This window comes from Oncorhynchus tshawytscha, linkage group LG03 (assembly GCF_018296145.1).
Source record: "Oncorhynchus tshawytscha isolate Ot180627B linkage group LG03, Otsh_v2.0, whole genome shotgun sequence".
NCBI lineage: Eukaryota > Metazoa > Chordata > Actinopteri > Salmoniformes > Salmonidae > Oncorhynchus > Oncorhynchus tshawytscha.
Window position 1 is genome coordinate 21,095,005 of NC_056431.1, and position 15,061 is coordinate 21,110,065.

At 43.4% G+C, this 15,061-nt stretch overlaps 1 protein-coding gene across 3 annotated transcripts in view; it reads right to left on the bottom strand.

Moving 5' to 3' along the window:
• The window catches only part of LOC112223025 (diacylglycerol kinase beta), a 58,757-nt gene that overhangs the window by 30,743 nt on the left and 12,953 nt on the right, over positions 1-15,061 (bottom strand). For all 3 annotated transcript variants that reach the window (XM_042312093.1, XM_042312096.1, XM_042312086.1), the window contains 11 exons: positions 13,821-13,870; positions 7,347-7,421; positions 7,038-7,157; positions 5,231-5,348; positions 4,933-5,021; positions 4,537-4,653; positions 3,959-4,057; positions 3,706-3,810; positions 2,691-2,764; positions 1,933-2,007; positions 257-342 (listed from right to left, as the gene is read on the bottom strand). In XM_042312093.1, coding sequence (XP_042168027.1) covers positions 257-342; positions 1,933-2,007; positions 2,691-2,764; positions 3,706-3,810; positions 3,959-4,057; positions 4,537-4,653; positions 4,933-5,021; positions 5,231-5,348; positions 7,038-7,157; positions 7,347-7,421; positions 13,821-13,870 — 1,008 coding nt within the window. The remainder of the gene's footprint in view (positions 1-256; positions 343-1,932; positions 2,008-2,690; positions 2,765-3,705; positions 3,811-3,958; positions 4,058-4,536; positions 4,654-4,932; positions 5,022-5,230; positions 5,349-7,037; positions 7,158-7,346; positions 7,422-13,820; positions 13,871-15,061) is intronic.

Genomic DNA, 15,061 nt, shown 5'->3' on the forward strand with positions numbered 1-15,061 from the left:
AAAGATTGGACAGTACAGCACAAGGTTTTGAAGAGAGCACAATGAAATGTTAAGGAAAGAGGAAAACTGTTATAATGCAAAAGTTGTTATATTTAGAATGTAAATACCATTTTTATTATGAAATTGTAAGGACCAAATTCATGCTTGGGGCTAGTTCCATTCATCCCACTAGTATACTCACTAGTGTATACCAGGATGTGTTCACCAGTCTGTTCACCAGTGTAACACTGGTGTGGCAGTGGAAGTGCCCACTCACCTATGAAATCCAGAATCCAACCGACTGTCCCATCCCCACCACAAGCTAACACTCTGAAATCTGGGACCTCTCGGAAGAAATTCAACCTTGAACACAACCAAAAAAATCATATACACAATACCATTCATGTAATGCATGAAATAATCCCCTTTCAGAGAGAAACATAATATTTTCTTTATCTACTATAAATTCATTAAAATCTTTAGACATTCTGCCCTGAAAGAATGTACCATTTTGTCCAATAGTAAATTCAAGGCCATCTTATTCAAAGGTACTGGAAGTGTTTGATCTCCATACTTATCCCTATTTTATCTCACATCTATACTGTAACTCTGATGCACTGGAGCGGCTCTGCAAAGGCCCCTATAATCTCACAAAATAACACAGATCACATTGACAATTATTCCTTCAGCCAGCTAGTCTGTTCAGAGGCTAATCGGATCAAGATGGCCAATGTTCAGTCCAACTTCTTCCGTTCCTTCACAATAACAAAGCCCTAACTGAATGAGGGAGCCTCCAAACCTCATATGGCGGATAAATTATTCGCTCAATTACTCTCCAACTGGGACTGCAAACCGTATTAGGTGCAAAACAGACGGCCGCGAACATGAAAGGCAACTTTGGGGATATTTAAATACCAAGAAACAAACACTTAATTTGGGCTAATTGCGTTAGCGCTAGTGCTAATTGACAGCAGTGTGTGCAACTGCCTCAGCCTGCTAGTGGCCACGGTGACCAGTCACCTTGTTAATGCCAACCGCATTACATACACTTCACCAAATATTAACAAGGTTACAGCCGGGCAAGGTCATCTGGAATGTTCCCAGCTAAAGATAGAGAGAGGCTTCTTCTGAGCGCAACACGTCTCTAAGAGCCTCGTCAATAAACATGGCCTTCCCAGCCAGCAAAGCTCCAAACATAGAGAATCAACAGCGAAGACACAATATGGCCGACAAGGTCAATTTCAAATCTTACGACTGTGTAAGATAGATCTATGGAGTAAAGCAATTGTTTTGCCCCTCTGGGCCACTGTAATTATGAGCACAAACAAAACCGTCTACAAAAGTTTTCCCTCTTCGCAAACCACTTACATTCTGCTTTCAAAACCTAATCAAAATCAAGCAACATTAGAGCACGGCAGTGACGTGTTCCTGCATTTCAGAATGCTCCCAAAGTCATGTGTCTAAAACAAAAGGGGCAGAACCTTGTGCATCGACATGACCTGCTCATCTTCTTAACCATAGACACGGATAGTCCAACAACCCCAGACCCATGCCTGTGCAGCCTACAGCGGTATGCGTGATCACACATCAACATGCCTCGCGTCACTCACAATATATCGCTATTGCCACCCACTGTAACCACTACTAGACTCAAGCACAGTGTTGTTGTCTCACTGCTTGTGATCTCTGATCTCACCTTTCAATCACGTCTGCATATGAATCCTGATTGAGTGAGAGGCTCAAATTGAGAGACCTCCCTTGCATGAGATGTTGGATATTATGACTGGGCAACAGCGGAATACATTAGGGCTTTGTAAACAGTCGCTCATCCACCACTCTGATTCCACATGTAACTTGAGGATAATAATGATAGTTGAATCATGACTGTAGAGTGTTCTGTGCACTTTAGGTGATGTTGCGGAGTCTGTGTGAGATGATTAGAGCAGAACTTACCCAGGCATGGGTCCGTTCTTGGCCAGGTTGTATACCTGCCGAGGGTTTAAGAGGTACTGGAATTTTCTGTAGATCCTGGAGGAGAGGAGAGGAGAGACAAGGAAAGGAAGAAAGAAGAGGATGAAATTGTGACAACCAGCAATACAGTGTTGAGTTGACCCACAGAAACCTAATGAAACATCTCCCCCTTACAGCTACCACAGAACATCTGGATTGTGAAGAAAAGTCCAAATGCGAACACTTAACTGAAATGTGATAAACTGAACCCCTGTACATTGTCTGTATGCCGTTTTGCTACAGTATGATTGACAGCTCCAATGCCCTATCCCAGTGTCATTGTCAGCAACTGGGAGGGCTATAGGAAGAAGTCATTAGAAAGACTAATTCATTTTCATTTACATTTCATTATATCAACTGGCTGAAGTCATATTTTGATCTCATCATTTAAACAAATGAGGACTGGAGTAATAAGGAGTAGAATGAATATGTTCAGTAATAACCCAATTAGGCCCTGGTTTAAAGAAGGAGGTCTAACCTATACACTGACCACCAGGGATGTGACAGTCAACGACGGCGCCATCTAAGAACCTCTGCTGAACCAGGCAGGAGTCCGTAGGTACATGTCATTGTGTTTCTATTTGACTAACTAAGCCTTGAGCACTCCGTGTGCAGCCGGGCTACGCAGCTCTTTGATTGAAGAGCAGTTCTGAGAATGGCTTTTTACAGAGAGGTAGAGCGTGGGGAGAGAGTGTGCTTACCTGTCGCCCTGCTTCCCTCCACTCTTTGGATTCACAAACACTAGCAGAGGATGAGTTCCCTCTATTGTTGTGATCTATAGGAAAATATATCAAAACACGATTTCAGTCCAATTGCTTATAATGTAGTAGGCTGATCTTACGTTAAAGTATAGCGTAAAATCATTATTATAAACTGTAAATAAAAAATATGTATATTTATATATATTCTAGTTACTGGTATCGACAATTAAAAGTTCAAACATTTCTCATGTGAACCACAGACAAAACCCAACAAAATCCCAGGAAATCAACTGAACAATACCCCTCCTAATTCAAGTTATAACCATCACCATCTCCTGATTGGGAGAAGCAGTTTGAGTCTTGAGTGACACGGGGGCCATCCTTAGAGACAAGCCCCTCTATCGCTACCTCTGGTAGAGCAGTGGCTAGAGAGAAGCAGTAGGCCTCTACCACAGAGGAGGCAGCCAGGGCTGAGGCGAGGCATAAACAAAACAAGCCCTAATCGCAGGCTGTAGCCTACGAGTTGGCCTTCCTGCCGCTCAGTGGCGGGCGGCGGTGACAGTGCGCCCGTGCAGCTCCCTGACACAGATGAAGCTCTTAACTCTCCGTCTGCTATCCCAGCAGGCCGAGCGGTGGATTAATGAGCTCCCTGTCCAGCCAGGAGTGATCCATTACTTCCTCTAATTATAAATAATAATCCTGATTATTATGCTGGTTAGCCGGAGAGGGCAGAGATGGATGTGGCGGGGAGATGATTCAGGTTGATTGTCACCGGTTGTCTGTCTGTTAGATATTAGGGAGGATTTGGATGGAGCTGATTCTTGTTTTGTTCACCAGTAGAAACTAATCTCATATTAATCCTAACAGAGTAATTTTATATTATCCTGCGCCCATCAAAGTCTAAATTGTGGTTAGATTCGAAATTTCAATTTAAAGTACACATTTTTCACTAAATTCTACTAAATGTTATCCTGGTGCTTCTATAGAAGAAAAAGAAAAATGTTTGGATTGTCACCTGTAGTCCTTGGCCATCCACTGTGACTGAGTTGGCTCTCTGCATCTTCCCTCTGCCCCCTGATTGGCTGGATCTGGAATCTTTCCTCACCATAGACTGTCTTTCCTGGGGGTCAAAGTGCACAGACATCTTGAAAACAATCTAATGCACGTTATCAAAAATATGGGAAACTGTGATCTACGTATGATAAAGCTATCCTGTGGTAAATTTGTATATAAGCAGAATATGGTATCATGTTGAAAGTTAAATTCACCAGTATAACAGGACAGATTGTGTTGGGGGGCAGGACATGGTCCTTCAGTGGTCCACAGTCACACTCAGGTTTCACATGGGAGGCACACTTATTATGAAGCTGGATGAGGGGAATCAATTACAACCATATTAGTATCAGGGTGACATTCAAGATCATAACATATTATTCAGTGTTACCTTTCATTTGATTGTCATTTGTAATTTGATATTAGAGTTCAGTTCCTTTAAAATGTATGGGGGCAATAAAATATAACGTTCAGTTTGTATCAGCTATGTAGAATTATTTTTAGCTAAACGCCAAGTGCTGTTGAGTAAAAAGCAAGAGCATGTTGTGTAATTTACAAAAACACAACTCCCAACATTGGGTTTATTTAAAAAAGACTGATATCAAAACACATTTTAACTGTGGTTTATTTTCCATTAGCAGAATACTGGAAATAACTCTTACTTGGTGTAAATTGGTAAAGTGAGAGGACTCGGATAAAAGGTGCAGAAAATAAATCATAAACAGCAAGATACAGTGGAAAATAATGAGGAGGTGGCTGATTCTCCTGGGGGGTGGGGGGGGGGGGGGTGTACCGTGATTTGGCACCACACACAGTGAAGCCCAGTCAGACCCTGGTAACACTTAATGGTTTTGTGACACTTGTCACACTTGGTCGGGCAGTTTCCCTCCACCCAGAAATGGTGCATCACCTGTGGAGCGAGAAACAGAGAGAAACAGAGGAGGAAAGCAGAACAGAAAACAAGTGAGATATCCATAATAGTAAAGAAAGAAAGAAAGAAAGAAAAATGTAACAATGTTGTTTGTGTATTGGGCATGTATTTAAACCAGACTAAATATTGTAATTAGCTATGCTTAATATCAGAATGACTTGTTTAATTCCATTAGTGGGGAAGGAGCCCTGGATCTAAGCTCCGTGGAGCATCGCTGATCCGAGCGTGCCGATTAGTAAACACTCCAATTGGATGCACCTCTATGTTTTTCTTGCTCTTCACGTAGGTTTTGATGCACGACAGAGGAGCACGGGCCACACAGCGCTCATGGACAGTGTACTTGCAGACTGGGAGAGGTGGAACACACATTTTGACAACAACAAAAAAAATCACAAAAACAAGTAAAAAATAGCAAACATTAAATTGAGGTTGGAGATTCACATTTTCAGGGGGCGATTTGGATCACAAAAATGCCTTCTTAATGATGAAAAAGTGCATGGAATGGCAAAAATGAGAGTAGACATGGGGAAACAACTGTTACTGTTACCATACTCACATGAGCAGCACAGCCCTTGCTTGCCCAGACCTATAAGCATGTTCAGACACAGGTTACAGTAGGCCGGCTTGTTGAAGTGCTTCAGTCTCCACACATGCTGCCCATCGTCTTTCACATTCTAAAGGGAAGATGATTGATTGGTTTGATTGATTGATTGGTTAATTATTGACTGGTTGATAATTGGGTCATTCGTTATATGGCAGATATAAATAGGCCATGTAAAACAAACATGCCTCTCTGACATGTACAATAAGGAATCACATCGGCTCTATTCGTGGCATTTTGATCTGCAGCGTTCGACAACGTTTGGCAACTGAATGTGGCCCATGTGAAAGATTTTGCTCATTTTTTACTGTTCTCCAAAGCCATCAACTTTAGTGGGGAGGATTGCCTGGGTTCTTTCCTTTAATCCTGTGTCATTAATCATGTCATCTATTATGTCAATCACAGCAAAATGACAGTCTGATGACACTGTAAGAGACTGTCTCATTAGCATTGTGATAAGTGACGGCTTGTTCAAGATCATTGAAGACAAGGCAGCAAAAAACTGAAAAGATGACTCCATCTAGTGGACAAAGAGAGCTAGGACATCAGTGGTGCCATCTGACGAAGCTATTGAGTAGTTAGGCGGTGGTGGGAATGTCCAGGCCTTGTACCTGATTCACACAATAGGGCCCACCCCAACCATGCTGTGCTGGCTCAAATATTTTTTCCCCACGTTGTCCTTTCCAGCACGGTTCCAGCAACTATGGTGAACAAGGAACCAGGCTGGCCTAATACAGCTGGCTTTGGCTCGGTTTGGCCTGGTAGTGTGAATCAGGCTACAGAGGGTTTAAAGGCCCAGTGCAGTCAAAATGATGTTTTGTCTGTGTTTTGTATCATATTATACAACAGCTGATGAAAATAACACTGTAAAGGTCAGATTTGTTTCTGTGTTATTTCCTGATAGTTGGGTCGTTCCACCAATCCGGTGCCTTTAAAAAAGTGCAACTTGGTTCAAAAAAGACGTTTGTTTTCACCTCATGTTAACATTCTGAAACAAAGAGCACATGCTTTCTCAAGAGGTAAAATAACAAAAACGACTAAGGTAAGTGCCTATTAAGTGTCAAATAAAGTAACAGAGTTGAATGTAACAGGAATGACGATTTCATCTTAAATCAGCCATAAATCCCTGTGTGGCATGGGGAATGCAAGTTTGTTGTGTGCAACAGGGAGTGGCAACTGAATGCAAGCTTCATAAAAAAATGTAACATCTAAAACATTTCTAGCCTGTGTTGATGTGTTATGCCCGACCAGCTCCTTTTTCTACCACAAAACACCAGAAAATCGCCAACAAGAGTAGAACCAGCTCTCCTGCTTGTACACTATTTGATGACTATTTGATGTTCATTGTTTCTTTAGAAAAACATTTTTCCAAAGGAGTAGTTTCACCATATTGAAACAAGAGTTCAGTTCACGCAACAGGTTTCTCCAGAAAATGAGGGAAATACGTAAATGAATCACTAATCACAAAAAATCATCATCTTCAGAGATGACTTTGTCAAAGCAACAAAAATAACTAGGGCTTTACAATAATGATACTGTGATACAGAAATTTGTTACCCAGATATGATATTGATATAAAAATGGCTGCATTGGGCCTTTAACTGAGCTTTAACTAAATCCTGCACACACTCTGGCCATCCAGGACCAGAACTGGATACTTCAGAGCCATACATAGACAATCGCTTTGGCTCCGGTCTAGAAAATTTGCCATTGAAAGTAAAAACAGTGATGATGTTTAGGTAACACATTCGTGACTACTCACCGTCTCTAGGCCCAGTAGTACCAGCAGGGGGATGGTCGTGCTGCCTCCCTGGATCCACTCCTCCAGAGACACTGTGCCGTCATGGTCATAGTCAATCTCCTGCATCATCTCCTGCAGAATCTACTCACAACCAATCAGAGACAGTACAGTGGGATCGGTCAACACAGATTATATATGACACCCTCATTCAAGCTATACAAAGTTACAGTATTTTCTTGTTATTCATATAACTGAAACTTGCGGGCCCTAGAGCTTTATGTCTATGGATCTGCAGTATATTAAATGTTTATGAAAAAATATGTATTTTACCGGCTTCAGTTCTGTCACATCCCATTCCAAGTACTCAGCAACATGCATCATTTGAGAGATGATGTGCTCCAGTTCCTAGAAGTGGAAAACCAATCTTGCATCAAAATATACCTATGATACAATAGCCATTCTTCAATTGATGGTTTTAGACTGATGAACAGCATGTCAGTTGGTCAGTTGGTACAATCTTCTCTCTCCAAAGGAGAGTTGTACAATGCACAACAAAAGCAGCTTGAAAACTGATACAGGCTTGATGACTTAATTACAATGGTTGCCCTACGGGAGGGCAATTATCGTGTAGTGGAGAGTCATCACATGCAGACCAGAGCAATGAACATGAGACATTTACCCGCCTGCTCCTCCGTAACAAGCCCAAGCTTTTTAGAGGGCTTGTGTAATGTTACTTTAGATTATATTGTACAAGATATTCTACATTTCCATGTGTCAGTGTCATGGTTAGAATGAGATAAAGGTAAGATTCAGATTTCCAGAAGGTCCTCTACTGCAGAATTGTATTTATAGAACATTAGGTAGCTATCATGTACCATTGTACCCAGCATGGTCTCATAGACTAGACTAGTAAAATGAATCTGGGACACTCAAATTAGTATGATATGTTATGCTTGGTATAGTTACATAAGACACAAGGTTACTTAAGGCAAAAATTAAAGCAGGGTGGTTGGTCGGGTTGGATGGGTAGACTTATAATGCGAACGTCTTGCGACCCAAAAGGATTGCGTGTTAGAATCTCATCACAGACAACTTTAGCATTTTAGCTAATCAGCAAATTTACAACAACTTACTACTTTTTAGCTACTTTGCAACTACAAGCATGTTAGCTAACCCTTCCCCTAATGCTAACCTTAACCAAACTCTTAACCCTAACCTTAACTCTAACCTTAACCCCTGCTCGCTATAGCAGCTTCATTCACTCTTCGTCTTCTACTTGCTAGCGCTAGTAATAGAGAAAACTCCTGTGGAAAACTTGGCCAGAAACTAGCAAGTGTCATATGAATCCACAACATCACCACAAACGTCTTTTCAAGCCAGGCGAGTTACAATCGTTTGAGATACTACCTAGTGATGTTATAATGTCACAGTTTATTATACAGATGTAACGGCTGTCGTCTGGAGATAGAGAGGAGGACCAAGGTGCAGCGTGGTAAGTGTTCAATTCTTTTTAATAAACAAACTGAACACTGGAACAAAACAATAAACGATGTGAACAAAACGAAACAGTACCGTGTGGCACAAACACCCACAAACCAAAAGTGAACCCCAGGCTACCTAAGTATGATTCTCAATCAGGGACAACAATTGACAGCTGCCTCTGATTGAGAACCATACTAGGCCGAACTCAAAAACCAACATAGAAAAACAAACATAGACTTCCCACCCCAACTCACGCCAGCCCTGGAATAGCAAAACCTGAACCTATAGGGGAGGGTCTGGGTGGGCATCTGTCCGCGGTGGCGGCTCTGGTGCAGAACGTGGACCCCACTTCACCATAGTTTTTTTGCGCCTCTTAGCCCGCCTCCATGGCCTCTTTAGAGCGGCAACCCTCGCCGCTGACCTTGGACTGGGGACCCACGCCACGGGTCCCGAATGGACAGGAGATTCCGGCAGCGCCGGACAGGCGGGAGACTCCGGCAACGCCGGACAGGCGGGAGTCTCCGGCAGCTCCGGAGTGAAGGGCGATTCTGGCTTCGCCTGGCTGACTGATGGCTCTGGCGGCTCCTGGCTGACTGACGGCTCTGGCGGCTCCTGGCTGTTTGACGGCTCTGGCGGCTTCTGGCTGACTGACGGCTCTGACGGCTCCTGGTTGACTGGCGGCTCCTGGCAGACTGGCGGCTCCAGGCTGACTGGCGGCTCTGGCAGCTCCTGACAGACTGGTGGCACTGGCGGCTCAGGACAGACTGGCGGTTCAGGCAGCTCCTGAAAGACTGGTGGCTCTGGCGGCTCAGGACAGACTGCCGGCTCTGGCGGCTCAGGACAGACTGCCGGCTCTGGTGGCTCAGGACAGACTGGAGATTCTGGCAGCGCTGGAGAGGAGGAAGGCTCTGGCAGCGCTGGACAGGCAGGAGCACCTGTAAGAAGGAGAGACAGCCTGGTGCGGGGGGCTGCCACTGGCGGGCCGGTGCGTGGAGGTGGCACCGGATAGGCCGGACCGTGAAGGCGCACTGGAGCTCTTGAGCACCGAGCCTGCCCAACCTTACCTGGTTGAATGCTCCCCGTAGCCAGGCCAGTGCGGCGAGGTGGAATAGCCCGCACTGGGCTGTGCTGGCGAACCGGGGACACCATGCGTAAGGCTGGTGCCATGTACGCCCGCCCGAGGAGACGCATTGGAGACCAGATGCGTAGAGCCGGCTTCATGGCACCTTGCTCGATGCCCACTCTAGCCTGGCCGATACGGGGAGCCGGGCTAAGCACGTGTACTGGGGACACCTTGCGCTCCACCGCATAACACGGTGCCTGACCAGTACTACGCCCTCTCTCTCCACGGTAAGCACGGGAAGTTGGCGCAGGTCTCCTACCTGACTTCGCCACACTCCCCGTGTGCCACCCCCAATACATTTTTGGGGCTGCCTCTCGGGCTTCATTGCCAGGCGTGTTCCCTCGAAGCGCTGGCTCCCATTACCTGCTGCCTCCGCTCTCCTGGCTGCCTCCAGCTGTTCCCATGGGAGGCGATCCCTTCCAGCCAGGATCTCCTCCCATGTGTAGCAACCCTTGCCGTCCAAAACGTCCTCCCATGTCCAGGAATCCTGAGATCGCTGCTGCCCGTTACCATGCTGCCTGGTCCTTTTGTGGTGGGTGTTTCTGTAACGGCTGTCGTCTGGAGATAGAGAGGAGGACCAAGGTGCAGCGTGGTAAGTGTTCATGTCTTTTTAATAAACAAACTGAACACTGGAACAAAACAATAAACGATGTGAACAAAATGAAACAGTACCGTGTGGCCCAAACACTCACACGGAAACAAACACCCTCAAACCAAAAGTGAACCCCAGGCTACCTAAGTATGATTCTCAATCATGGACAACAATTGACAGCTGCCTCTGATTGAGAACCATACTAGGCCAAACTCAAAAACCAACATAGAAAAACCAACATAGACTGCCCACCCCAACTCACGCCCTGACCATACTAAAAGACAAAAACAAAGGAACTAAGGTCAGAACGTGACAATAGATAGATGATCTGCTCTATACGGTTTTAAATAGGTTATGCTAGCTAACGTTAGCTACAGTATGTAGACTAAATTAGCTAGTTATAGGTTAGGTAACTACTGGTAGCTAGGTTAAAAAAAAGGTTCACATGTAAACATGCAGTGAACGGGCTAATTTGAAAATATGATTATATTAAGATAATGCACAATTAGTTATTCAAATATTTATTTGTTGATTACAATTTTAATGGTTTGGCATTATAATAAGTATTGTGAAAATATATTTTGACATTTTCATGGACAACATTAGCATAATGTTTTCTGTTAGAGAGTGGAGAGGAAGAAGACTGGATAGGAAGAAGAGTGAACGAGATAGAGGAGGAGAGGTGATGGGAAAGGTGATATGATTACAGAGCCTGCCAATTTATTATTCCAAACAATGTTTTTAAGATAAAATACAAAAATGAGGCAAGCAATGGAAATCTGTTAACCAAAGTATTTGATCTATTAGTGTACTATTTATTATTAAAGATTGGAGAGGAAGGAGAAGAGAGTTAGAATGAAAAATGAAGGGAGTAAAAAGAGTGAAGCGAGGAGAGTGTGGAAGAGTGAGGAGGAAAGGTAAAGAGAAGGAAAGGAAGAAAGATAAGGAAGACGAGTGACAAAAAGAGGAGGAGAAAGATTGGAGGAGAAGAAAAAGTTAAGAGAGTAAGAAGAGTGACACAAAGAGAGTGAAGAAGGGCAGACAGGAGGTACAATGGCTCTTTCCAAGAAACGGAAATGTCATTTTAATGACAACATGATGAGAGAATTTCCAGTTATACGCTCAGGTCAATACGATAGAATGGTTCACTGCACCCTTTGTAATTCCTCATTTTCAATTGGCAGCGGGGGAAGAACGGCAATGGTAGAACATCAACAGATGAAAAAGCATAAAGCCTGTCTGATTGCCCGTGTTGGTAGGCCCTCAGTCACCACATTCATCAAGAAGGTAGAACCTTCCCAAGAAGAATATGATTTAGCTGTGCAGGGGGGTGTCTTTGCATACCACACTATGCGACACAATCATAGTTACAGATCTATGGACTGCACAGCACAACTCACACGGAAGATTTATGAGCCAAAGTTCACATGTGCTAGGACAAAATGTGACGCCATAGTGAGTAACGTGTTAGCACCATGGGCAACTACTTTGGTAACACAGGACCTAGACCAGGTTGAATTTGTGTCCCTGTCCATTGATGTGTCCAATCATGGACATGTAAAGTTGCTGCTAATAGTAGTCAGATATATTAAGATATATGATGGAAGCACATCTGTGGAAACAAAACTGCTTGATTTTGTTGAATTGAAAGGGAAAAAAGCAGAAGAGATTGCAGCTGAGCTCCCTGGTAGTCATCCCAAAATTTTACCTGGAAAACAAAGTCATGGCATTCTCTGCCGACAACACAAATACCAACTTTGGAGGACTGAATAGGCTGGGGAGGGTCAATGTCCATACCAAAGTTAAAAATGCTCTGCAGCGGGACGTGATTGGCTTAGGTTGTCCTGCCCACATCATTCATAACACGGCCAGAACAGCTTTGGATATGATTCCCCTTGTGGTTGAGTACCTGCTCACAACGATATTTGGATATTTTCACCGTCAGAGTAGAAAGACTGAAGAGCAATTGTGAGATTGTTGGCCAGGAGTACCATAACATTTTAGGACACAGCAATGTTCGCTGGCTGTCCATGCTCCCTGCTCTAGAAAGAGTGCTGAAAATGTATGTGCCATTGAAATGGAAACCTGACCGTATTCAGTGACACGATCAAGATGCTTGGAGGCCAGGCAAAGTGCTGTGGAGTCAGCTGCAAATCTGAGAAACGTTGAGGCAAAATTGACTGCAAGTCGTGATGACAACTTCATTCCAGTTTTGGTCAGAGGACTTCTGAGAGAGCTAGAGGAAAATTATGCAATGTCTAAGGAGAGCTTTCCCAAAACATCCCAATCGTTCTTCACTATGGCTGTGAACTACTTGCAAGCATTGGGGAAAGCACACAGATCATCTAAAAGATTTATATTATCTCCTTTTAAAAAGGCAACCTCAGCATGAAGACATCCAGAAGGCAGCAGGCACACTGCAAGAAAAATGCCCCAATGTGACCATCAATGCGGATGCATTGTTTGACGAGGTTACTGGCCTGCAAGAGATCATAAAGGGGGATCGCTTGAAGAATGGAAAACATCTGGAGACACTGCTTAGTCAGAGATGGAGCACGGTGGTTACCCACTTCAAAGAGAATGACATCCCACACACTAACCTGGCTGATTAGCGTCTGTTGTCATGTGCTTACCTGGAAGTAATGCACCAGTCGAGAGAGTGTTCTCCCAAATGAATGATATATGGACAGCAGCAAGAAATAGGTTCACTGTTCCTACTATCAAGGCCATGCTTATTGTGAAGACAAACTTCAATCTCCCCTGCGCCAGGAGTTCATGGAGAAGCTGGACAAAGACAGAGCAATCCTGAAGAAAATACCTTCTTCTGAGAAATATACAGATTAGGTTGGTATAAGTATATTATGTTGTTACCAATCTCATCATCATTTTATTTCTTTATTATGTAAGTATTTCACATATACTATTGTCTGTTTTTTCTATTTTGCTCATGTTCTCTTCTGCTCTTATTCTACCCAGACTACCAGGACCACTGAATGGCTGTTCAGATCAGTTCTGTCTTGTCTGTAGTGTTTCTGTAGTATAGTTGTTTTCTCTATCACAGTGTGCCTGTTAGACTAAATACATGAAACCAGAATTGTCCCCCTTCTTCATTTCATAGATAACAACGTTTGACTGTCGAACTGGAAATGTCCCCGGTTTTTATTTCAGAAATCTGGTCACCTTACCCTAACCCCTAGCCTAGCTAATGGTAGCCACCTAGCTAACGTTAGCGTTAGCCACCTAGCTAATGTTAGCCACAACAAATTGGAATTCGTAACATATCACACGTATTGCAAATGTGTAACATATCATGTGAAATGGATGACATACATCCACAAATTAATACGTACCATACCATACTTAACATATCATTCTAATTGGAGTGTCACGGATTTACATTTACTATGTTAAATCTACCCTTGAGTTCATGGTTGCAGCACCAATCGTTTTTCAGTACAGTAAATAACATGGCATGTATAGGACAGAACCAAACATGGCTCTGGTATAGGCTTTAGCAAATAACAAAGATGATGTTTCATGTAAGGCTGTGTTCAAATAATTTGTTTGGCATATTTTTGAAAAGATATGAAGAAGGAAAAATGATTACCGAACTATCCAGAGACCCATTCCCATCAGTATCATAGAGACGAAACATAACTGTGGAGAAAGAGATCAAACATTTATGAGTTTCAATTGGTGTTTTAGAGGCAATAGATGTCATTGAGACACATTTTTACGACCAATTTAGTTTCACGGATGCACTTTACTATGTTGAAGAACTAAAACTTCCTTTATTTTTTAAGGGTACAATCAGCTCCCATCAATTCAAAGCAATGTTTCCCCACATAAAAGTGTTCTTAGCATCTCAGTGTTGAAGTCTGATTGGTTCCTCCACTAGCCCCCAGCCACCACTCAACACCATCACCCTGGAAACAGACAGCTACCTCACCAGAACAGTGATTGGCTATCCAATACAAGTGTGACTGACAGAGATACGCACAAACACACCATATCACTATAGTAATATAATCATGACAACACTCTCCTCTGCCCTAAGTAATTTACATACTAATGGATGTTTCCAATACGTGGACAAGTGTTTTTAGCCCAGTCTCAGCATGAAACTACCCCTTCCCCCAATATCAGTAGTGGTGCGGCTCGTGACAAACCCAGCTGGATTGAGGAGGGTGAGCCGGTGAGTTCACTAAGGACTCGAAGAGGGGGGTTGTTAATTTCATATGGAGTTGACGTCAAGCTGCTGTTTGTCAGACACTAATTAGGAGCTAATTGACAGCTTCCTGCTGTGGTGCGGTCAGGAGGAAGGGGAAGTGAGGTAGATGCCTGGAGGATTGGGAACTCTGCTGGAGCTGGGAAGGTGTTTGTGGTGGTAATCCAACGTGGCCACAGGAAGGTGATGGTGTATAGAGAGATGGGAGGAATAGCATGCAGTGAAGTCACTCAAAAAAGCATAGAGCTAAGTTGTCTAACCATATGAACCTACAGTATAAAGACTGTTATTTGTCGTTGTCCTCACCTGCTCTTCAAAGCTGAACTAATACTAGTTGCAGTAACTTTTACTGAATCCACTGTAGTAACATGGGGTATATTTCCTCAGTCATACAGAACCAAGGGAATTTAGCTTGCTTCTGATGATGATCAATACTCACTTTTTAGATGTTTCTCTTTTTGCCATGCATTCCCTGACTTTGCACAACGTATGAGGACCTACAGATATAGCAGCTAAAGTGAATGTACTGTAAATGGAAATTGAAACCAGTCATTCTTAGAAGAACCAGCAGAGGGCCCTGTTAGCACCCCAAGACATCAGCGAGGCCAGACGGAAGGAGA